This window comes from Echeneis naucrates, chromosome 13 (genome assembly GCF_900963305.1).
Source record: "Echeneis naucrates chromosome 13, fEcheNa1.1, whole genome shotgun sequence".
NCBI classification, from domain to species: Eukaryota; Metazoa; Chordata; class Actinopteri; order Carangiformes; family Echeneidae; genus Echeneis; species Echeneis naucrates.
This window is the reverse complement of record NC_042523.1, coordinates 14600260-14625249: the sequence shown is the minus strand read 5'-3', so window position 1 is coordinate 14625249 and position 24990 is coordinate 14600260. Positions and strand designations below refer to the sequence as shown.

The 24990-nt window shown below is 40.5% G+C and overlaps 2 protein-coding genes across 3 annotated transcripts in view; both read left to right on the top strand.

Annotated features, from left to right (window-relative positions):
• Nucleotides 1-2049, top strand: part of LOC115052805 (lissencephaly-1 homolog) — a 35406-nt gene extending 33357 nt beyond the window's left edge. The window contains exon 11 of the mRNA XM_029517155.1: nt 580-2049. Within this exon, the coding sequence (XP_029373015.1) occupies nt 580-653 (74 nt within the window). The 3' untranslated portion in view covers nt 654-2049. The remainder of the gene's footprint in view (nt 1-579) is intronic.
• Nucleotides 2050-5183: 3134 nt separating this feature from the next.
• On the top strand, nt 5184-24050 carry mettl16 (methyltransferase 16, N6-methyladenosine). Of its 2 annotated transcripts, XM_029518250.1 has the most exons (10): nt 5184-5316; nt 5606-5743; nt 13363-13550; nt 14179-14319; nt 14630-14745; nt 14972-15114; nt 17108-17177; nt 18790-18879; nt 22685-22858; nt 23167-24050. In XM_029518250.1, the coding sequence occupies exons 2-10, from the start codon at nt 5616-5618 to the stop codon at nt 23812-23814; spliced, it is 1698 nt and encodes a 565-aa protein (XP_029374110.1). In that variant the 5' UTR covers nt 5184-5316; nt 5606-5615; the 3' UTR covers nt 23815-24050. The 2 variants fall into 2 exon arrangements, with proteins under 2 accessions (XP_029374110.1, XP_029374109.1); XM_029518249.1 differs by having other exon boundaries at nt 5196-5743.
• The last annotated feature ends 940 nt before the right edge of the window (nt 24051-24990 follow it).

Genomic DNA, 24990 nt, shown 5'->3' with positions numbered 1-24990 from the left:
GGTGTACAAGTCAAATTTGACAGCAACTGGAGACATGACTAAATTAAGGAAGTGAGAAGACAGATGCAAGGCAACTGAGGACCTGACCAATTATTCTTAGTCATATTGGCAGCATCTTGGTTAAATGGACTTCCACCTGTCCCTGTCTGAGAACTAGCAATCTTTTGCTATTTTTCTGGCTTTGGTACGAGATGATCATCTCCCATTCTAAACCTCACCTACAAATCTCTTTTGATTTTCAGCTACTGAGGAAATCCGCCATCAATGAGCATAACACCAAACCTTTTCAGACCCCATTCAAAGGTCAACAAGAGAATAAAGCAATTCCAAATGGTTTATAACGTAACTTGATGATGATGTGCCTTGTTTTGTTTTGGGCGACTGAACAATAGTGTTAGCTGGTCACACACATCAGCACCCATTTTCACAATAACATTCGGTCATTAATTTTGCTCCTTAATTAAATTGCTCTGAATTGCAGGAGAGTGCAAACCTGTCTGGTCACAAAATCGAGCCACTTCACTCTATGTGCAGTTTGATCTTTGCCATGACGAGCTAATCATTTTGTTTCTTTTGCAGATTTCCACAAGGCCGCTCCTTATGTTGTTACTGGGAGTGTAGATCAAACGCTAAAAGTGTGGGAGTGCCGCTGATCTGGACCTTGGAGGATTGGACCACAGCCCAATTACCCAGGCACTCCTCTGGATCCCACCTACCCTCCTGCCATCCCACTTTCCCTTTCATCCCACCTCCCCCCTCCACACACTCACTTAACACAAAACCTCACCCACACATTTTCATCTCCTCTGGCTGCACTTACCACAATGGTTATTTACCCATCGCTCTCTCTGGTCCAATAACGTTTGTCCTTCTATGTAAATTATTCCTGGATGTAGATCGAGCTATTAAATGTTACACAAAAAAGTATTCTTGCATGGTAATCCAAAATTGTATACTGTAAATTTACATAACATTGTCTAGAAGTACCATAGGTTTAACACGGGGCTGGCCGTCTGTCACGCAGCCTTACCGACCAACCGAAGGCAGATGTTTTTGACTGGGTGTAAAATGTAGGGCACTAAAAACCAATAATTTAAGAAATGACAGTGTCTTTATGTGTAAGATTTATTTTTGTCTATTTTTTTATTTAGGTTTTTTCTGTTATTTCTCTCCTTCACTGTTGTAGTCTGTTGGTGCCTAGCTTGGTGAAACTTTTGAGAGATAAGGCAGGAAAAGCATATACGACGTGATAAGATACGATTGTCTGTGGGGCTTTGTTATTGAAATAATCTGTAGCTTTATAACGTCACTTCTCAAGTGTGCATACCATTTCTCTTCATGTGGAACTAGGTAATATTTTAATGGCTGTATATACGAATGTTTCAAACTGTTGTCCTTGAACCTTGGGGGCTTTAAAACAGCTTTGTCCTTTTGTCATGGTGGCACATGAACCACTGATGGGCTTTAGATAAATTAACTCATTCAATGAATCTGCATCAAAGAAAAGGTTGATTATTTTTCCAAACGGCTTTGTGAATAACCAAGCCGAGTTTTTCACAAGATTCTGGTTTGGGTTTCACTGTTGATGAGCACCGTGGGTCACATCAGCACCTGGACAGAGTTCAGGGATTATACCTGTTTAATATCAAGCACTTGACAAAGACTGTGTGTCTTACTTTATGATTGTGAACTCACATGTCCTACTTTAGACATACTCAATCCTCTGTCCATTTCTAGTGTCCTGGCCAATCCCTGGCAGTCGTGGTGGGGATTGGCGTACCGTATGAATTATGTAGTCAGAGGAGGTTTTGTTGACCCATGGTGCCTCGTTACAGAGAGAAGCCTTGGGTGAAATAAACCCACGAAAGAGAAAAGATTAAGGCATGACATGGAGGCAAAGTCAGTCCCCCTGGGTTTGATACCTGGGATGTGCAAAGATCTCTTAATTTCTGAGGGGTGAAACGTGTCCTACTTCATAAAAATGGTTTTGAGTAATAAAAAAACCAAAAAAAAAAAAAAAAAAAAAAAAAAATCAAAGAAAATGTAAATTCAGCTTGTTATTGATTGATTTCTTGGGCAATTTTGTACTATCGCGCTGAATTATAAACTGGACAGGATTGGTGGGGGGGGGGGATGCTAGCAGCAGACATGTTTAGTGTTTTGCCTATTGAGGGGTCTAATGTTGAGATTGGGTTTTATTGTGAGGAGCTCACTTTATGAGAGGAGAAGCAGCTCCTAGACCTCCTGTTGGAAAATGCTCAGCAGCGAGGATCTCTGCAGGAAAGCCCCACAGATCCATCTCACACATGCAGATGTCTTCTGAGTGGCTCTCCTCAACTATTCAGCTTTTGATCTTTGTCGAGCTATAGTTAGTAGTAAGACAGGACAATTTTTGGGAAAGACTGGAAATACCTGAAAACCAGTCCATGCTGTGGAAACAACCATTCCGCTCTCCTTTGCTGACAACAATGGACCATCTCGCCTCTAACTGTTTCTGGCAAGTTGATTCATTAATCTTGCACATCCCTGTTTTCACAAAATCTTTGGTCCTTTAATGATGATCAAGGATAACATTAAAAGTGTAATGATGTTGATAAATGCATAAACCTATAATTTCTGATTAGCCTTTTCATTCCAATGCAGTTCTTGGCTAATAAAGAATTCCACTGAGTAACTGATCTTCTTATCTTAGCTTCTTTGCCAAGTTTTCCTCTTCCTGTGTGTACTGGATGTGGTGATCTGCTGCTCAAGCTCCTGCTAGTGGCTAATGTGAGCCTAATGTGACCTTTTGACGTACCACTGCTGCATGTAAACCTGCACCAGACGCAGAGCTGTCAGACTAGTCGTCATTGCAACTTTAATACAAGAGCCTTCTCATCAGACACCAATTGGATTAAATAACAAGGGGAGAAACTGGATTTAAAGAAGTTTGATGTTTTGAGAAATTTTTTTGCAGGGAATTGAACTGGTGTAAAATACCAATGTTTGTGCTGTAAATATGAAGCTCATCTAAAGCCACAATAAATAACCTCTTGGTTAGGGTTATATTCTATAGGAGTGCTCAACTAAAACTACTCACTGTGGTCTCTGTTGGTTGTCCTTTATAACTAAGGTGCAACTAGAGTATAATTGAAGAAACTGATTTCCATCAATTTAATAAGAACATGTCAGGATGGCTGATTCATTCAGAATTTTGTCTTTAATATATATTTGCGAATTTTCAATGTAGGAGGATATTGGTGGAGGAAAGGCCTAATTGTGATCTTTTGGTGTTTTTATTTGAATATATTATGATAGACGCCAAAACAACCAATATAGTACAATTAGCATATAGCTTCCAATGCTAACAATTGCAAAAAGTAAAAGATGAATGGACCAGCAGTGATGCTGTTCTAACAGGTTGTGGTTCTTTTGGTGGGAGATATGTTTGGATGTTTTTTTATTTTTTATTTCCCCCCCCCCTTCTCTTCCTCAGCTCAAAATTTCAACATGAACATTGTGACGCGAATGTGGCATGAGTTTCAGTCCCCTTGGCAACTTGCCTAGCAACTGCTCTGTCCCACAGAACAGATCCAGGCTAGTACTTTCCAGCTAAGCTAAACTAATCTTTGACAGTAGGGGGCTGTATCTGTCATCTCATCTAACTCTGAACCAACATGGAAACTCTTATGTCTCAAAATGTCAAACAACCCCTTTCACTTCAGTGTGTCTGTGGTTCAGTTCGGGCAGCTCTGTTCACTGGTTGTGGGAAGGCTGGTTTTGTTGTGTGTGATGCTATATGAAGGAGGTTGACTGCCTCCATCTCCTGTAAATGCAATGGGATTGTGGCAGACTAGGATGTTCCAAAGGAGAAACCCTCTTTCAGGGAATATTACTGATGTTGCTCTCTGGTGTGTGTCCCTTCCTCCTCCTTACAAAGGTTTTTATTTAATTTTTTTTCTATAAGATGTTTTCTCTTAGGAGGAGAATCAGCAAATTTTGTAGTACTATTTGGCATGGCTAATGAAGATGCCAATGTGTTCAATGTTCTAGCTAAAGCCAAAAATTTAGACATTTGTCAGTACAATCTGGTTTATCTTGAGAAAATCAGACTCTTTTTGTTGGTTCAACTCTGTGACCAACTCTTGAAAAACAATGCTAGTTTCCTCAGGATCACGCTATGACATGCCAGACCATAAAATGTAAATTTGACACTTCTTCCTTTCCTTGGTTTGACTCAAGGAAAGTGGCTAAGCAAAGGTCAGGATGATGTGTGTTCTGTTTCTTTTATAAGAAAAGGTACATAAAAGCTACAACCCAGATGGTGTTGTATGCAGGTATGCACCCTGTTGAAGAAAATCCCCTTTTGCCATTCGCAGGTCCCAAGCAATCCCTGTGCTTCTGGTGTGTGAAGGGAATGACAGACAGATTTTGACCTCTGTAGGCCATTTCCTCCAGCCTCCAGCCTCAAGTCCACCTGTTCTCTGTAACCTGCCTGTGAACCACATCTGAGGGCTCCAGACTGCACAACAAGCTCCTGCAGGAGAGCTCATGATGTTTTCGCCACTATGGTCACACTCTTCACTCAGCAAACTGTTAACAATATACCTGGATGTCATTATTGTTTGCAATATAATAAAATAAGTAAAATCTGCATTTGTGTTTCTCGCTCATTTATTTTGATGTAGATACATGTATGGACAGGCATTCTTTATTCATCTCATTTTGTGGAAGTTGAGGTTGTTTTGAATTTAAATAAAATTGTGAAAGAAAAATTCCCAGTTAAACCATTAAGGCTATGATATAATATACATTTTGCACTCAATACTAGAAGCTTATTTTAATGTTTCAAATTTATTTTTCGCCAAAATGTAATTCATAGAAACATAGAAGAAATAAAAAAGACAACACGAGTTTAAAATGCCACGTGATTAACTGTAGCAGGCCTTTATATGAAATACTACGGGTCGGTTTAGCAAAAATGTAAATTGTTGAGGGGAAACAAAGAACGTTTTGTTTTGATCGATTATTTATGATGTGGAGAAAAATCCTAAAAATAATAAAACCTAGCAATTAAAAGGTTCTGCGAGACGACTAAGTGATTTTAAATAAATTTGATCAAAACATTTAGTTGACATTACCGTGGAGAGCTTGTTCGTGACGTCAGGACGCATAGCGTGAGGTGGTGACGTTGACTTCAACCAGGAAGTTAGTTGCAGGAACGTTTCGACAACGTGAGTTACGTGTGGTTTTCCTACTGTTTGTACCTCTAAAAAAATAGCACGGGTCGTAATATATTAACAAGCACCATCACAACAGAATAAAGTCCGAGTAAAGGTGAGGAGAGAGTGATACTGTCGATGTATTAGCTTTCTAGAGTTAGCTTCCTGCACCTAACTAGCACCGTTAGTTCGTAGTTTTTACTCCGAAGTTCGAGAAACTGAAAGTGTTTGGAGCCATTTATGCGGATGAAGCAGTATCATAGTCGCGGTTCTGCTCTAAACAGCAGATGTCGTTTGGTGGAAAAAACAACGTTATTTATTGTTATGTTAGCTGTTTTAACGTCAGCGTTAGATTAAGCCACACTCAAACTTATCTGTGGTTGTTCTGGCTGTCCTGAAATCAGGGCACTGAACATGGCTCTGAACAAGTCCATGCATCCTCGGAACCGCTACAAAGACAGACCGCCTGACTTCGCCTACCTCGCCTCAAAGTATCCAGACTTCCAGCAGTATGTGCACACCAGCCTGACAGGTCGGCCTGTGTAAGTACCTGAAGCTCCACACAGTACTTATACTGCGTTGAAACATGACACAACTTGATTGGAAACAAGAAATGTCTTTGTGACCCCATCCGGTGGATCAAGGTTCACACTCAGATAGTTTATTGCCTTGGATTATTTCACTATTATTCCATAGTGGTGTGTGTGAAAATTGGACAAAATTACCATTTGCTATTAAGGTTTTTCCCAATGACACCAAAATTGGCAAGTTTATAAGAAATGATTGGCTCATGAATTACTCTACAGGAATCTGTCCCATCGGAACCACCTGAGCCACATTAAAGCCACATTAAAATCCAACATCAGATGCCAACTTCTCTTGTGCTCAAATGCCTGAACTGGAGAAAATTTTGACTGCCATTTTTTTCCAGCAGTCTGCCAGCAAAGCTCAGTCTAGTCCTGAGGATTCCATTCACAGTTGTTCATTTCCCAGCTGACTCCATCTGACTTTACTTCAGATTCAGTTTCTGGCAGCAGGAGGAAAAACACTAAGCTGATTTTCTCTTTCAGTGCATCCTCTCCTGCTCCCCCACTTCATATATTGCATATATATGGGTGTGTTTATACTTTAAAAATTGGTTTCTGTCCCAATTGAAGAAAGTAACACTTAAGCCTTTAGTTTGTGTTCAAACCAGGTGTAAATGAATGTAACACTTAGGACGCCCGCCTTTTACAGTCGAAGGCTGCTATGAAGTCATGTTGAAAAAAAAGAATATGTCTACTGGGATTAGTGGTGTTAACGCCAAACAATGTGAGCTCTTGATTGCTGCTGCTGTGGGATAGAAACATGAGCCGTAGCTGAACCACATCTTTCATATTTCCCTCTTTTTTCCCCTATGTTTGGGCTTATTTGGAGTAATGCTTTGCATCCTGTGTAGTTACTGAAGCTCCTCTTGCTCATAAACTGCCTATTTTATGACATTGAATTATGAAATGTGTAAATTATTTCATGAATGCTTGGTGGGAATGTGAGAATATTAAACTCTAGCCATTTGTCCATTTATAGTTCGCGTCATCTGAGTAGTTTCAAATCATACACCAGGAGCACTCATACGGTCTTAATTGCTCCATAATATCTTGATGCCAAATTGTTTAGACTTTTGATGGACATTAATGTGTGTGTATAATGTCCATATTGGTCCATGATTTTATTTATGTTGTCTTTATCTGTTAAAAAAAAGTGTGTATGCCAAAATGGATACAATGTTTTTGAATTATTTCAAACAATAGCCAAAACTGTATATTTTAGTTTTATTTAACTTGTATGTTTGTGAAATTGGTTCCAGTCTTATCAGTGTGACAGCATATTTTGGTCTGTACAAATATTTTTGAAAAACAAAGGAACTTCCAGATTGAATGTATGAGCTGTCATTTATTTTTGGACTTGTGTTTGCGGTCTGCTCTTCATCTGTCAAGACTGAGACAGTCTCCTCCCTCTTTGTTTGCGAGGAATGAAACAGGTACCATGTCTGCTCAGCGAGGAAATGTTATTTTTATTGTTGTTAGTGTCAGAGTTATGCAGATGAATGTGGACGTGAGGTGACTGCAGTGTGTCTGAACATCTGTGTGCGAATGTGAACGTATTGGTGTGGGCTTATCCTCTGTGGTTGTGTGGTGGCCAGTCAATCATATTGTTGTTACTGAATGTGCATGTGTGGGCCTGCTGTAAATCTTGGCTGGCCCATTTATGACAGGTGTTAATTATCAGTTTGTAGCTTCACAGTGTCTGTTGGTGGTTTCCTGATAGACGGACAGACAACAGACAATGGGTTGGTAGTGTATGTACTAGACAATCATTATGGAAAGACAATAAGACGGCTTATCAGTATTTTTAATTCATTTTTTCAAAACAACAGAAACGTAGAAAGAGTCAGCAGTGGAGCAGACTACACTCACTGAACAATATTTTACACACATTGTACTAATACTGGATTGGGCCTCACTTTGCTCTCAAAACAGCCCCCGTTATTTATAGCATGGATTCAACAAGATGCTGGAAATCTTTCCACAATATTTGACTGGAGTTCTTTACTTCTCACTTGATTTATTTTGTATGTTTGGTTGTCAGTCAATTTATTGATGGAGCAACGAGCAATTGAGGCAGTTTTCTTAGGAACCTGAATTTTCCAATAGGGCTTTTTATCTGAAACGTGAAAATCAAAATCTTGTTTACAGAATAAAAAATTAATCTCATATTCCTTAAACAATGATTTATTACCATTTGAGATACAGTAGCCTCCAGACAATGGCAACTTTTGTGATAATCATTCATTCATCTTCAACTGCTTATCCGTTTCCGGGTCGCAGGGTGCTGCAGTCAATCTCAGCTCACGCTGGACAGGTGACGAGTCCATCACAGGGCCAACACACAGAGACAGACAGACAGACCAACAACCACTCACACTCATTCCTAAAGACAGTTTAGAGTCACCAATGAACTCAAACAGGAAACCTGTAAGCATCCCCCACAACCGTGATGAATAAGCAATTGAAAAAGAAATGCAAAAAGAAAAAGTAGGCTACTTAAAAATGAAAATATGTACCGACTCATCAGTGAAATTTATAAGCTCTTAAAATGTAACACACTCCTCTTACCCATGGTCACCAAACTGCCTCTGCAACACTGCGGTTTTTGTAGTTTTGTCGGCTCACAGTTGAAGAGCCACATCAACTCATGCAGGAATGAAAATTTTTTTTAACCATAAAAAAAACCATATAATGATTTTTTTTTTTTTACCCCTGAAAATCCATCCTGATAATCAAAGGTGATGATCACTTTGTTTTACATTGATTGTGTCTTATAAGTTGCAGAATTTAATGTTGAGAATAGACACTTTTTGGAATTGGAAATTTTTCTGCTGAGCACCGAGGAATATTGATGGAATCTGGACCTTTGCACATTTTACTACAAGACTGAAACTGTCGTGAAAACAACACAGCATCGATCAGGCGTCGACTCAAACAGGAGTCAGTTGCCAGTTCATTGTCTTTTCTTACAGCATGAGCGGATGCTTAGGATTTGAGTCTAACTTTCTGCGTGGCATCAGCTCTGATTAACCGTCTGCAGAAATTTGGCTCTTCTCCCTGTCATTCTGTTATTCTATGAGTGGAAGGATTAATGTGGTTTTGTATTTCTCAATGAGTTCATCTCCTGGGTTTTAAGCATTTAAGCAGCGAGTTAGGGGATGAGAGTAATCTTTGGGAGACACTCACCCAATCCTTTGGGAGATATGTCTCCCTCATTTCAGGATTCTCATTGGAGGGGACTGATTGCAGTGGGCAGAGAGTACAGTTTAGGCCAGAGGCAGTTGGAAGAGAGATATGGTGGATGTGATTGAGGAAGTCATGAAAAGATAAACCCAAAATTAGTCTTTTTTTTTTTTTCTGGTCCAGTTTTTTGGGAAGGAGAGGGGGTCTTAGACCAGCAAGATAGAGGGGTGGGATTAGGAGGCATGAATTGGGATTAAAACAGCACTGGTGACATTTAATTTGGCAGTCATTGTTTTTTATTGCCCAGAAAACTGTCAACTGTAGGAGGATTTCTATGTTGGTAATTGTTGTGTAAATGTTCAATGTTGCCTCGTTTTGTTCAGCAATGTATTATTAAGCATGTTCTTGGCAATAAAGGTTAACAAATGAATAATTAAGACTGCTGATAAATCTAAATGTGCATGATGTGCAAAACAACGACGGCAGTCATAGACATTCAGATTTTCTTCATATCTGATGGGAGAGAAAAACAAGGGAAAGTCACTGCCTTAGGAAGGACTTTATATTTTACTCATTTCAACTATTAAATCCTATTTCAGTATGTATCCTGGCATCCAGGTGTAACTGCCACTGTTTCCAGATTATTTATCTGAAAACCAGTTAATTACTGTATGTGCTCAGGCTGGGCCACAGGGTTTCAGGTGAGCAGCTCCAATTATCTTTACTGAGCTGAACAGATGATATTATCTGAACTTCTGTGATTGGTTAAGAGTTGTTGGCTTATGAGCAGACTTCTCCCCAAAACCTAAATTAATTTAATTTTTTATTTTTTTGGTCAATGTACATACAAGCACTATTATATGAAAACAGGCAAACAACAAACAAATTTCTTAACAAATCTTTTTCTTAGCCAGGGTCAGTAATCAGGAAATTACATGATAATTTTCCTCATAATTTGCTCAAAAGCAGCTGATATTCACCTGTATGTTACATTGATATTTTCAACAGATTTCTGAATTAGTTTTCATATATCAATACAACAATTCCTTTTTTGTGGTGACTTGAGCGTAGTGTACCTGAGCAGCACAGTGGCATAGTTGTTAACGCTGTCTCCCCACAATAAGAAGGGCACGGTTTCATTCCTGGTGTGGGCACCTGAACGTGTCTAAGTTAATTGGTTAATTGGTGACGATCAACGCACTGGGCTACAGCAAGGAATGCCAATCCCCCCAGGACCTAGACCAGACCACAACAGACTAGACCGGACCAGAGAACGCACCCTTGCAGAGAGTAGAGACTAGAGCAGAAGCAGCAAAATGGGGCAGACAGCCTGCAGATTATTTTGATTTATTTACTTAATTTTGTTGTCATTTTTGGACATTTAAATTGATTCTGAATCATAGTAAATGAGAATTGCAATTCTTATATGAATCAATTTTTTTTTTTCCCTTGGAGGGGGGGCACACCCCTAATCAGCAATATTAGAAATCAGTTTTAACTGATTTAAACTTTAAACTGATGTAGACTTTTATGTGATGTGCTGTTTTTAGGACTGAACATTTGTCTCACGCAGTATTTTAAATGTGTTAAAAAAAAAAAAATAATAATAAACACCACCAACAACAAAAAACTCCTGACCTGAGAGAAGAAGTTGCTGCTAATCAGCACAAAATATTTCTCAACACATATAAAGAGAGGTTGCTGTGCCTTGAAGGTCACCTCTCTGTGGATATGGATTGAAAGTGTGTGTTTGTGTGTGGAGGTGAGAGCAAGCTGTTTGTCTCAGCAGTAAACTGCCCTCTGCTTTAATGATGCCATCTTCTTCTGTCGGATTCAAGGACTTCTTCTTTTCTGCGTCTCAGAACTTCTTTTATTCACTCTGCTCTCTGTCTGCTCCTTCTCGCCTTTTCCTTTTAATTTCTGTCTCTTCATACTTGCAATGTTGCAGCACACACTATCTGTTCTCATCACAACTTTTTCACTTATATTTGTCCCACACTGTGTGCTGTGTGGCGTTAATGACGTGAGCACGCAGCGGTGCACCTACGTGGCAGCAGAGACGTAAACTGCGGGCACTCTCACGCTCTGTCTGGCATCAGCCATTGCTCCAGCGTGGCCAGATTTGCGTGCTCTGTTCATCTGTTCAGTAGGTGGGGTTGCCATGGAAACATTCACAGTGCTGCTGATGGAAGTGGTCTCGCTGCATTGCGCACACGCGCGCACACACATGCACGCACACAAATACATACTCGTCAAGATCTAAAAATAGAGGCCTTTCCTGAGCAGCCTCCTTCTCTGAATATTGATCTTAATCTAATGATGCCTCTGAGGAGAAATGAAACGGGGCAGAAAATCTGAGAGCTGGACGGCTAAGAGAGGCTGGCTCTCATTTTGGAAAAGGGTGAGCGTTATGCTGATGCATCACTTCTGTCTCATTAGCTTAATTGTTGAAGCTTGGACTGTTCAGACCAGTGTATATTCTTCACTGGTTCATCCTGTGGAAATGTGTCTTGCACTCTGAGTCAGGTGTTGATTTTGCTCTGAAAGGTCATACACTGCAACTCCTGACTCAACTGGACCATTAACCTAATGTGTTCATTAGATGAAGAGACACTGGGTAAGATTGATGTCAACCTCTACAGGTAAATTGCTTCTCATTTGTATCTGTCTCTCACCTGGCTGCACGTCAGTCCTGGGGATGTTGCAGCCAATGATCAGTGCCACACACTGAATCTGCTCATCTGGCTTTCAGCCCACCAGAGTCTGAGTGGAACCAAAACGAGACCCAAGACCGGGTAATTGTGTCCTAACCTTGTTTCTAGTCTTGCTCACAGCCTGTATGTCCCATTGGAATATTAGTCTTCAATAAGTTCAGTACATGTTAACTTGCATCTCTATTTTAGAATATGTATCATGTTGGTATGATATAAATTCAAAAATGACAGACATTAATAGTGTGGGAGTCCTGCCGGTTCACTTGGTTGAACTCTAGACCACAGTGGTCCAGGGTTTGTGACTTACTTTTGGCCCTTTTGTTGCCTTTCTGTCTCTTTTTTTTTAGATAGTTAGATAGATAGATGCACTTTATTGATGTCAATCTGGGAAATTCTCAAATATTTTTCCACTGTAGCTTTAGGCAAAAAATTTATAGTAAGAAAAAAAAAAAAAACATGATATCTGAAGATAAAATAAAAACATACAATAGACGTGCATATTGCCAAACCAATATGCAATCAATCTAATAATAACCACAACATAATTGTCACACAGACAACCTGTTCCACGCTGACACTGTCATGGCACAGTATCTGGAGGCTGAAATAATAGAACAAACCATTAGGCCATATTCAGATTAACACTAGGCTTCAGGTTATAGAGAAGTGGATTTGTTAATTGTATCTCTTAACTATTAGCCTTTGATGAAATAAGTGCACTGGCATTTTTTCCTGAGACAGGAAATGTTCTCAGTTTGAGCACTCATTTAGATTGACAGAGGAAAATACATTGGGATTGACTTTTATTTGGTATGACTGTTTGAATTTTCAATGTATGGTTGATTTATGAAAATCGTAACAGAATGGGAGGCTGGTGGCCATGGATCTCCGAGTTTTATTTTTGTTTTGTCTTTTTTCCCATCTGCACCAGCAGTACAGCTGGAACATGCCTGCGCAAACCTTGTTGGGTGCCAGACGCTTCTGTCACCGAGATATGTCTAATTACATCTGCTGAGGTGCAAAAGCGCTCAGAGAAGCTTTAATTATACCTATCTCACCCACTCGTTTTGTCTGTCCCACTCCTGCCTGTTTGTGTGACAGCTAATATCATTAAACACGTCGAGAAGAAAAGATGGCAGAGCTGCACCAGTGGAACTGAGAACTGGGAATAAAAAGTGGGAGGTCTTAGTAGTGATCAAAATGTGAATTTCATTGTCATTTAAAAAGCATTATGAACGGATGGGCTGCTTATCTCTCTGTTGTTGTCCAACTGTGTGTGTTTGTATATATAATGTGAAGTAATGTTGCTCAGTGGAGAGAGCTGCAGGAGGCTGCAAGAGAAGAATTTAATGAAGCGCTGCATTAAGAGCAGTTTGCTGAATAAGTAAAGATTGACAAGTTACCAAATTTATATTGTCCTTAAAAAAAAATTGGATTTCATATAACATTAGCCTTATTTCTGTAGCTCTGTTTTTATCTGCTGTAAAATAAAGTTGTACTGCATTCATCAAGGTATTTTTTGGCATATAGGAACATGGTGTTATCTTTCATCACAAATCCTGTCTGAAATTACAGTACGACCCAAGATGTAGAATTATAACATTTCCATTTTACCCATCAGATAAATCTGAGGTTGGGGTAGTTTACAGCATTCAATCATCTTTGTTTCTCCTCTAGTGTGAACTTCAAAGAGCCAGAGGCTGTGCGAGCCCTGACCTGCACTCTCCTGAAGGAAGACTTTGGTTTGACCATTGAGATCCCTTTGGAGCGCCTCATACCCACTGTTCCCCTGCGGCTGAATTACATCCACTGGGTGGAGGACCTGATCAACGGTCAGAAACAGCTACGCAGGGGCATCGACATTGGTACAACTACTATGTGTGTCATTTGCTGTACATGGCTCATGTTAGAATGCATGAGATAGCTATTACGTCTATTATTACTGTGAAGATGCAACAAAGGGGGAGCTAACAGAATGGCAGTTGGCGCTTCCAGCTGGTACATGAGCCCAGTCACCCCCAGTGTTCCCAGCATGAACCAACCAAATCCCCATCCACATGTCACAGTTTGTTTGTTTTCAGAGAAAGAGATGTGTGTCTGTGTGCGCGTCTTCTTCAGCGCCTCAGGCCAACTGTAGAAAACCAAAATCTCTCCATAAGCAGACTGAAGCTGTCTGTTTCCCAAAGAACCATCACTGGATGTTTTATTTTACTCAGAGATGCCACCTCTGTCTGACAGCCTGGATTGAATTATGCAGCTGTGGTCCGTTTTGAATTATAATTGCTGCTGTATCTGACATGCTTTGACCATTGTGGGCACAAAGTTAAAGATGATGGTTGAGAAACGCGCCATCACACATTGCTGCAGTACCTTCCCTTAATTAGGAAGACTCCATAATATTCCTACACTGAATTTGGTGAGAGCTGTGAATTTAGATTAATTTGTGAATTATTATCATGTTAGCAGTACTGTTTGTATTGTGTGTTTCCTCAGGAACTGGGGCATCTTGTATCTACCCCTTGCTAGGAGCTACAATGAACGGCTGGTATTTCCTTGCCACAGAGGTGGACGACATCTGTTTTGATTATGCAAAAAAAAATGTGGAGCAGAACAACTTGTCCGATCTCATTAAAGGTAAATACAGTTCTCCTCAGGGAAGAACAAGTTGTTGTTGTTTTTTTTGTTGCATTTAAACATGATTGTACAATGTTGGAATTGTGATAGCAGATGATCTGGGTCCACTTTTATGGATATAAGTTTATTATAGCTTCAGTAAGTAAGACTTTGGGATTGAGGTCAGGGGGTGAAGTCAAACCGATGTCACTACAGTCAGGACTAAACTCTGCCAGATGAGCCACAGAAGTGACCCCAGTGTAGCTTGACAAGCAGGATATCACCTTATTTATATTAAGTCCTCACTGTTTTGTTTTTGTCTCTCTCTTAGTTGTCAAAGTTCCTAAGAAGACTCTCCTGATGGACGCCTTGAAGGCAGAGACAGAGATCATTTATGATTTCTGTATGTGCAACCCTCCTTTTTTTGCAAATCAGCTAGAGGCAAAGGTCAGTCCTCCTTACAAATAATTTACTGCTGCTCTTTGTGAATCTATGACAAATCAAATTCAAAAGGTTAGTATTCTTCAACTATCCATCTTTCACTCATTGTGAATAAAGCAGCCCTTTTTCGCTGACCATCACAGCTCCAACAAGTACTATTTGTTTACACGATAGGAACAGACTTCTAATAGGATTTTCTCTTAATCTCTGTCTGTCTTGTTGCTCTCTTCAGGGCGTAAACTCCAGGAACTCACGGCGACCTCCCCCTAGTTCGGTGAACACAGGGGGAGTGACGGAGATCATGGCAGAGGGCGGGGAATTGGAGTTTGTCAAGAGGATCATTCATGATAGTCTGCAGCTCAAGAAACGCCTGCGGTGAGAAAGAGTCCGACTTCAACATTCAAAATTAAACCTAACACAAACACGCTTTTTTCACACAGTTTAAACCGAATTGAAACCTGATACATAAACCCTACGCAGGGACAGAATCTGTGTTCACGATTACACATCTTTAGCAGATGGATGCACAAGAGTGCTGCAGTTTTGCTCTCTCTGGAGAGGCTGTGAGAGGTTTAAATGGACACTGAGAGCCCCACTGGAGGGGATACACCAAGAGGTGAAGTGTGCTGATGGGTTGCTGCACATTGATGGAGCTGTAATCTACAGTTGGTTTAATGATTTTGACAGACGCTCTTCCTGTGCTGTATCCGGGAGCCCGTGGGGAGCAGCTGTGTTTGGGTGGCTTGGTGGCTGGGGCGGGGGTGTCTGCAGCAGCCATCACTTTACCCTCCCCTGTTACCAAGGCTGTCACCAGGGCGGCGGAGCGAAACATGGGTAGAGGGAGCTCTAGAGTAGTGTTATTAAAACTGATTAGATATGCCAACCTTGCTTGGCCTCACAGTGAGTGCAGTGTGTGTGTTCTGTATGCAACAGTGTCAGTTTGCACAGTGCTTCACTGGAAAGATGAGTGGACCTGAGAGGGTGGATGTTAACAGCTGCCTACTTTTGTGTGGGTCTGTTCCACTCATGTCGTGAAGAAAGAAAGTGTGAATGAACCTAGTCTCATGTAACAAGTTTGAAGCTCAGGCCAAGCCAATCAGAGCTGGCTGTCACTCCCAAACCCATGCTGGGACTCAAGGGCCACCAGGTGTCCATGGAAACACAGCCAGCTTCTCCAGTTAGTCTTTTGAGATGCTTCTTGAGATGCATAGTTGCACCTTGCCTCCTACTTTACCTTTCTTTTCATTCAAGTGTAATTACTGTTGTGTAGGACTGAGCCACCTCAGTTCCCAGCTCAACACAAATTCCCCAAACCCCAGTCAGAAATTAGTTAACACGCATCATGTACCATGCCATTGATATGAAAATGACTAAACTAGTAGTGAGATTGTAATCACATCTCTGCTTCAAAAAACATGACAAGAGAGGAGATTGAAAATGGATGTTAAAGCAGCTGCACACTTTGGGAGATTTGAAGAATTTGTGTGCTCTTCAGGGTCTCCCCCCCCACTGTGCCGTAAAGTGGGGAACATCTGTGAATATTAGAGCTGTTCAATATTTCATTGTGGCAACTGAGGCTGACATGTTGCTCTGATTCCAACCGCTCTGGCCATCTTAAAGCCTGATTAGTTTTCTTTGGTCTTTCCTTCTGTCAGTCACAAATTTGCAATGTTTTAAGATTAAAATTTGTCAAGTATTGTGTGACTGTAGCTCAGGTAGTCACATATACAGCTGCTTACAGGTTTTTCACAGTTTTGGTCTGGAGAAATGTCATGGGAATGAGCTTGCTTTTTAACTGTGCCCGTAACAATAAAAGGTCTAAATTTTCTCTCTTTCTCTTTCTCTCCAACCATGTCTAAAACCAAAAAATATTCATATATTCAATATTCATTTGCAATTACATAAAACAATATAAAACACAAATAAAAAGCTGGAACCCCATAGTTTTTATTTTTTCATAAATTATTATTGTGAGAGAGCTATTAGACTTCATCAAGCTGTAGCCATTTGATGTAGACTTGATGATTAGATTTGATTCATCTTAAGTTAAAATTAGAAAGACCCTGACAAGGTTCTTCCTACTGACACCCTGATGTGTTCATCTCTCCTATCTTCCCCAGCTGGTTTCTATTGCGTATTGATTGAGACTAACCTTACCTCTTTATTGCACAGCAGAAATTATTGATTATTATTGTGAGATGGGACAGCTTCAAAAAACCTTTCCCCAACTGTAGACTGTACACAGAAATTTTGTTTTTGCTTCCTCGAGCACTCCTCAGCTCATTTGATCTCTACTTGGTGGTTCATGCTCAGGTTGCCAGCTGCTAACACAGTCACAGCTGGTTAATATGGATCCTTCTTCCTGCAGGTGGTACAGCTGCATGTTGGGAAAGAAATGCAGCCTGGCCCCCTTAAAAGAGGAGTTGAGGAAGCAAGGGGTGAGTAGAGACGCATCTGTGCTCAGTTTATTGGTCTCAGTTTGTTCACACCACACTCTGCCAGCTTTATAATGGCTTGTTAAAATAATCTTTTCCTTACATATCAAACCAACAGCCCTCTGAAATGGAGTAGCGGTGTCAGAGGCAGATGGGAGTTTATTTAGAGAAAGCAGATGCCCAGAAAACTATAACAAATCAGCCATTTCTGATGTGCTAGCTAAGCACTGTCATAAGCCATGAATGGGCTGATTTCCTTTAGCAGTGCATGACCAAATCACGTTGCACTCTGTAGCTAACGTACATTAGCATCCTTAGCCTAACTACAACTCTCACACACGACTCCTGACAGCTTCAGACTTTCGGCCCTGTGCCACCTACTTCCCTCCCATGTTCAACTAAAAAAAAAAATAAATAAATGAAGAGCTCCCATCCACCCCCTCCATCCCTCCACCCTTCTGCATCATCTGTCCCTCAGACCTCCTCCAGAGGTTTCAAGGTGCTGCCTCTGCTCATCAGAGTGTGTGCAGCCTTGGCCTAATGTCCAGAAAGGAACGTGTACCTTCACTTTAAGGTGTGTGTAACAAGAATCCTGGCCTTGTTAATATGCTAATACATTTGGCAACAATATATATATATTTTATAAAAACCTGCCTCAGAAAAAGAGCTGTCTGACCTCTGACTTCATATAGGTGACTTTCCTTCTATTTAATAAACTTTATTTACTGCTGAAGAGCCCTGTTCCAACAAATATTTTCACACCACATTCATGTCTTTTTCACTGCAGAGATCCATACTCTTTTTTTCCCTCACCATCAGAGATTTAGAGGCAAAGCTCACAGTGAGAATGTTATAGTGGGCTCCCTCACACCGTCACAGGTCCTTACATGTTGAGGATTAAACGATTAAGACCAAGGTTTGGATAAACTGATTAAAAAAAAAAAAAACAAAAAACAAAAGAAGACTTAATTATGAAGATTTTTTTATGTTTCATTCAGCCCAGTAGTTCAGCTGATAGATGTTTGTATCATCAAATATAGTGTTATGTGTAATTTAAAGGGCATTAATTTCCTCTCAGCTTTTCATTAATATGAATGATTATGTCATGGTCATCTCAGGACATAAGACAGTCCATGTCCCTCTTTTCAGGACAGTACACACTTAAACTTCTAACCATGGCCCCCGTTTAACTGCTGTACAGCTGGACAATTATTGTGTGAATTCTGCACAATGTTAACTTGTTGGATATGAAAAGTTACAGAATTGGACTGGTACAGCACTCTCTGACCTGATGTTGGAAGAGTACTCTGTTGAGGAAGAGTAATTCTGAATCTAATTGATCATACACCTTCTTCAAGCTCCTCATAAGTAGCATAGTGGCCGATTTAATTAATATTTAATCATTTTAACACATAGGAGTTTCAAGAATCACCTCAAGTTAAATCACAGTCAGAAACTAAAATATAATTGCTCATAATTAAAAAAAAAATGTGTGATCAGTTTCTCTGCTTTAACCTCAACAGTTATACACTAAGGTGAGCTTGTTCGTTTGTGAAAGTGGTGTGGTCATGATGGCTGTCATTTCTAAGTCTGTTTCTATGTTCTTTTTGCTCAGGTCCCTAAAGTAACGCACACAGAGTTCTGTCAGGGACGGACCATGCGGTGGGCGCTGGCCTGGAGTTTTTATGATGATGTGATTGTTCCAGTAAGTCTACGCATATTTTATTTCTCTTCCCTGGGCGCTGAAAGAGCTCTGATCCCATTGCCGTCAGTCCTGCTCCACCCTTTTGCCTTTCTCCAGATGATGTCTCTGCAGCTCAGTTTCAGTAGAAGAACTTATTCCTTCCTCTTGGGATGTTTATATGATTTTTTTAATTTTATTTTTTATTGCATTACCAGACAACTATTGCCACACATTGCCTTTGTCCTGTGTGGATAGTGAGAGTTAAAGATAAATAGAAAAGACAGTGCGAACACCAGAATACTGACTGAGGACTAAGAAAGATGCCTGTGACTCTTCAGCATAAAAGCAGTTGAGCAGAAAGATTGGCCCACATTTTCTCCTTCTCCACCTCCTTCACTTTCATGCAGATCTGGCATTTACACTTGGGTGCTGCTCACCATCATATGCAGACAGACCCCTCAAGCACATGTGTTTGGTGTGTGTGTGTGTGCGCGCGCGCTTACATGAAGTTGCTGCGTATGTAATTCCTTGTAAGGCTGACTACCTAATTCTACTTACATACATGCGCTCCTGTGATCGACTGGTATGATGTGTGTACATGTGGGGTAGCTCATTAATGTTACATCTAGTCTATATGTGCCAAGAATGCAACTGTGACCTACTTTAACTCTTATTGCCAGGTCAACCTAGAAATGACTATTATTACCATCATCTGTCTTTTATATCTTCTCCTTTTCCTCCTGATTTAATTCGACTTGATTAATCAGACAGGTAAGGTCATATTCAATACAGTTGATTAACTAATCTAAACCTTGAAACGTGCATCTCACCCAGCGAGTTGTGTTCGAAATAAGGATGAATAAATTGGCATGGTATTAGATTAAAAAATACTCTTTCCATCTGGTTTTTAAATCTGAGCACAGGACAATGGCAATAGAGCATCACTAGAACTGAAACCAGGAGTCATCTAATGAATTTATAAATCAATAGAAAAGGGATCAGCAGTGGATTCTACATTTTGAAAAAGTAGTTTGACATTATGAGAAATGCACTTATTCACTGTCTTGCAGAGAGTTGGATGTTTGCTTATATCTGCACTCTAAATATGAAGCTGTAGCCAGGAGACAGTTTTCTTAGCTCAGTGTAAACACTGGAGCCATGGGGAAACGGTAGGCCGGAGGTAAGAGAGAGTAAAATAATCCTGACTACTAGCTCCGATAAAGCACAGTATAGGTTACATAAATTGAATTTAAACTGTAGTTATTGTTTTCAATTTCTTTGTCTCCTAACTCCAAACTAATTGATTTAAATTAACTGATTGATGAGTGTGGCTGAACATTCACTGTACAGACAAGATACAAAGCAAGCCTATTTCTCAAAATGTTCAGCTGTTTTATGTTACAATAATAATTAAAAATAAAATTTTTATTTTTGGAAATGACAAGTCATAATTAAAAGCAAAGATGTAGAAATGGGTTGTAGAAGAAGCGAAGGACAACTAGATGGTGGTTAAGAAATATAGTAAATGCCAATAAGAGGCCTGTACACGGTGAGTCTACTATGGAGTTGTAGACAAATGGACAGCCAGATGTTATCTGAGCCCTGGGGCATTTGCTGTTGTTGCTCACACAGGCCTATGGCAGTAGGAGGTATATTATAGATGATCCAGAGTTCAGTCCATAAACGGGTTTGGGTATTCACTGAAAGGTAAATGGAGGTTGGAGAAGAGGGGATGATCAGAATATCATTTATAATATTTGCCTGAAGGTGAAATTAACACTATGCTGTTTCCACTCTGTCTGTGTGTGTGTGCATGTGTGTGTGTGTGTGTGTGTGTGTGTGTGTGACGCGCGCGCGTGCACGGATAGTATCATAGATGCTTGAATTACATTATATCTGGAGAGACCATCTCATGTCAGAATGAAAGGCTTTTACTCCAATTTTCAAAATTGGGATAAGCTTTTATTGTGAGATCGTCATATAGCCATATTGTTTGTTTGTGTGTGCATGTCTGTGCGTGTGTGTGTGTGCAGTGAGATGAGAGTGGGTAAGTAGGATTAATAATGGAGCGGTAGAGTCAGAAGAGAACTTGGTTCAGGGGAGGTGGAGGTGTGTATGACGAACTGTACACACATGGTTTTCATGCTCTTTGTCTTGTATTCTCTGTTTTTGGCTGTGCATTTTGACACAGTGTGTGCTTGTATGTGTTGATACACCAGTGAGTAAGTGGAAAAATCTGTGTCAAGGATGTGTGGTACAAACAAACAGGTTTGGCTTAATGGATTTTATTGATTTCTCTTCCTTCTACATTGAGCTGCAGGGCTCACAGAGCATGGAGAAAATGGGGGAGACGTCTGTGAGCAACAATGAGAAATACAAGAAGCTCTAATGAACAGAACGACATGGCAGCAGCCATCACCAGCCCATTGAACTAAAATTCTCCTCTAAATATGCATGTTGAAGGACCATAATTTTAACAAAAAAAATCAATTGATGATCAAGACTGAAAATGATTTTGTTTGGAATAAATAATGTGGCTTTTATCCAGTTGTTATAATGAAGCAGATGCATGAAACGTAGGCAGATTTGTTCATCCACTAAGTGCCACCAGAGGAAAAAAAAAGCAAATACAAATTATAATAATAAACACAGAAATAAGCAATAGAAAATACCATAAATCAAGACAATAATAACAAAAAGGATCTAATCTTGTATGATAAAATGAAAGTAATCAAAGTTGTGTCCAGATCAGTGCAACAGAGTGAAGGTCAGAGTCTGCTCCTTCCCTCTGCCGTTTGTAGGTCAGTCGGCCATGCTGTCTGCTCTGTCACTGTGTGCTGCTGCAGACCCCCTGCAGACTCTCCACTCTTCAGCGAGCCTGCAGGAACATGTGAGAGCAGCTTTGAGATATCAGCCTCAGTGTATGTGTTGTGGATGATATCTGCATAGTGTCTGAATAACACGGCTGGGTAATGACCTCTACTGCCATCATAGCGTGACAGTAGAGGGGATTACAGATAAGGAAGGTATTTAATTCATGGTGGGTTCAAGTGCTGCTCATGTGATTTGAGCGCCCTCTTGTGATATATAATGAACATCCAGCCTGTGTTGAGTTCTCTCACAGATACTCACCAGTTTATTACCTACTGATCTGTGTCCCAGTGAAGTCTTAACAAGTTAATTCCTTTCTTACATTTATAATACAGAAAATACTTGAAAAGCTTATCGCACATTGTTGAGATGATAGCAACAGTAATCTGCTGCAGGTGGTGGATGTAGTTAGTCTCTGCGCCTTCTGTCTAATCACGTAAGCCCAGTCTTACTCTATAAAGCTGAGATCAGGTCTGTGGGGACTGGGGCAGGGGACTGGGACGTCAACACTTGCACATGGCTTTTTTCATTGTATTTCTTGGTGTATTTTAGGCCTTCGTTAAAACAGTAAGAGAACAAAAAATGTACAAACTGCACATCATCCAGATAAGTAACAGGACGGATGAGTATGTGTGTGTGCTTGCTGAAGTTTGACTGTCTGTGGTCTGACTTTATATGCCCACATACTCACTGAAGGTCAAGCATAAATAACTGAATATTCCAGCAGTAACAGAGAGGCACCATGTAGGAGTTTTCTCATTTTCATTCAAGTGTTGTTTTCCTGCCACACATTCAGGTGGGCAGGCTTTGTTTGTTTGTTTTTTGTTTTTGTTTTTTTCATTTAGTGGTGGCTTGAGCAGGTGTTCTGTTCTAGGCACCGTGTTTTTGGACTGCATTTCTTGTAATCTACTGTCTCTGATATCAATGTATGAAAATGAGGACCATTCTCCCTCAGTCTCCTCCCAGTAAGAAGCGTAAACTGGACAGGTCCCGGAAACCCCTGTCGTTCACACTCCCAGAGGCAGGACTGAAGGAGCTCCAGGCCAAGGCCTTGGCGATCGGCTGCACCACTTCCTGCCATTTGGACAGCATCACTGCTCTGCTGGAGAGGACACTCACTGACCTGAGGGTAAGCCTTCCAGAGTCAAAATGTGTTGTCTTTATTCTCCAAATTGTGCTGTGTGAATTTTTCATCCCTACATGGAGATTTTCTTAACGTTGTATAAATACACAACAACCTCTATCGTATATAATATCTGTAATATTAATAGTTGAGTCTTAGTGAAACAGTGTGTTCTGTTCTGTGCCAAAGTGTTCATTTGCAGATCTGCCGTGCGTTTTATTTCCTGTATAGATCTTGTAGTGAGGAAAAAGAAGTGATCAGCTCAGTAGGTCATAAATCACATAGGTATGTCTGTTTGTCTTCCTGCATTACAGGTGCTGCACAAACGTGTCCCCTGTGGAGATCAGGAACAGAGTATTTTCGTCACAGCTGTGGAGAACACTTGGATCCATGGGCGGCAGAAACGACGTGAACAGAGGCGTCAGTTGCGCGAGCTTCCCAGAGCGCCTCACTCTGCAGGAACCAGCTCTCAACCCACCATGGTTTCAGCTGCGCAAGCCACGACCAAATCCTCCCAAATTCAGGCCGCATCTACAAAAAATGGCAGCATTCAAGAGGATCTTGGTCAGAGCAGAACCACAGCAACACAGGAGCTAGCTCAACAGCAGCCTGAGGAGGAGACAGGAGGGAGCTCCTCTTCAAATGAGACAAGAAACAATGTAACACAGGATGCAACTGGTGAGCAGAAAGAGGTCTCAGAAGATGTAACTGCTGAAGATGTGGACATGGAGTCTGCAGACCCAAAGGAAACACTTGCTGCAGCGAGTGAATTGCCTTCAAAGCGTCCCCTGAGCCCAGATTCAGTTCAACGCTTTCTGTTTAAGTGCCTGTTGAATGTGATGCTGGAAGAGAGCAATGTGCTGATTGAGATGCACTGGGTAGAAGGTCAGAATAAAGATCTGATGAACCAACTGTGCACATACCTGAAGAACACACTTTTAAAGTCTATTGCAAAGTCCTAGATGATCAGAAGAAAACTGTGATTTTATTTTTAGGGAGTAGCTCTAAGTGCCATTCTGTTGGGAAGTTCCTTTTACACCAGTTGTCTGTGTTTAACTATCTGCAACGTGAGAAAATTCAGAATCATCTTTGACTGCTGGAAATTTATTCCAGTTAAGAATTTCAGTTAGCTTTTAGTAAGCCGTGTCATGTGTCTCCTTTAACACTGTAAAAACATTTGTAATAAATGTACATTTTAAAAAAATGTTAACCCCTTCATGATCTCTCTTTTATTAATATTATTAATTTGTTGCTTTTTGATGATGCTGCAGTGCATTTAATGGCCACAAGAGAACAGTGTTGGTTCCTGTCATGGTCTATCAAATCACACTGAAATCTGTTGATAACTGAACATTATATATATGAATGTCTTTGTCTTGGCAGTTGGCATATCCTAAATTTACAAAGCCTGTTTAAGTCAGGATGGTTCTAGAGCATTTCCTGTGCCCAGCAACATTCAACATTGCAGCTGCTATTATTCCTCTGTTGCAGCTGAAGCATTTCCAGAGCAGTGCTGAGTGAATAACAGGATGGGAGGCCTAAATATCCGCATCCATGTGTACATGCATGACCACTGTTGTGTCACAGGCAAAGAGCAATACACAGATATACAAAATGCCCCCATTATTTTATGAGAACTGTGGCTTTGTGTGTTCAAATGAGGGTTACGCAAAAACTTGGAACTAAGTAGAGCAACTGGATGTAACTGCTAATGATGTGCACTAATCTTTAAAAAAAAACAAAAAAAACAATCTGGTTTATATGCTTCACATTTACACAGAGTAGGTAAAACAGGTACATTCAGACCTTAATATGTCAGGCTGTTCATGGTTTAAATCAGCTATTCCTACTTGTCTACTAAATTAATGCCACCTAAAATCAATGAGTTCTAATATATTTGTTGAAACATCCTGATAAATTTGAATTTGAAGCCTTAATTTGTAAAGTGCACAGCGATAAACAAAACCGATATTGTGAGCCTCCCTAACTAAATTTCTTGCACTTAGCTCCTCTCCATCTCCCCTGATCTGCCCTGATCTGCCCTGATCTCCACCATCAGACACCGTCTCCTCTGACACGGCCCCGGGTTTCCCTCTGAGCTCCGGCCGTCGGTCCACGTGGGTCTGAGCCCAGTTGTT

Coding starts and splice junctions, on each gene's coding strand:
- mettl16 (XM_029518250.1), top strand. CDS start 5,616: ATGGCTCTGAACAAGTCCATGCATCCTCGGAACCGCTACAAAGACAGA. Junction 13,551..14,178: donor ACGCAGGGGCATCGACATTG/GTACAACTACTA, acceptor GTGTTTCCTCAG/GAACTGGGGCATCTTGTATC. Junction 22,859..23,166: donor GGACACTCACTGACCTGAGG/GTAAGCCTTCCA, acceptor CCTGCATTACAG/GTGCTGCACAAACGTGTCCC.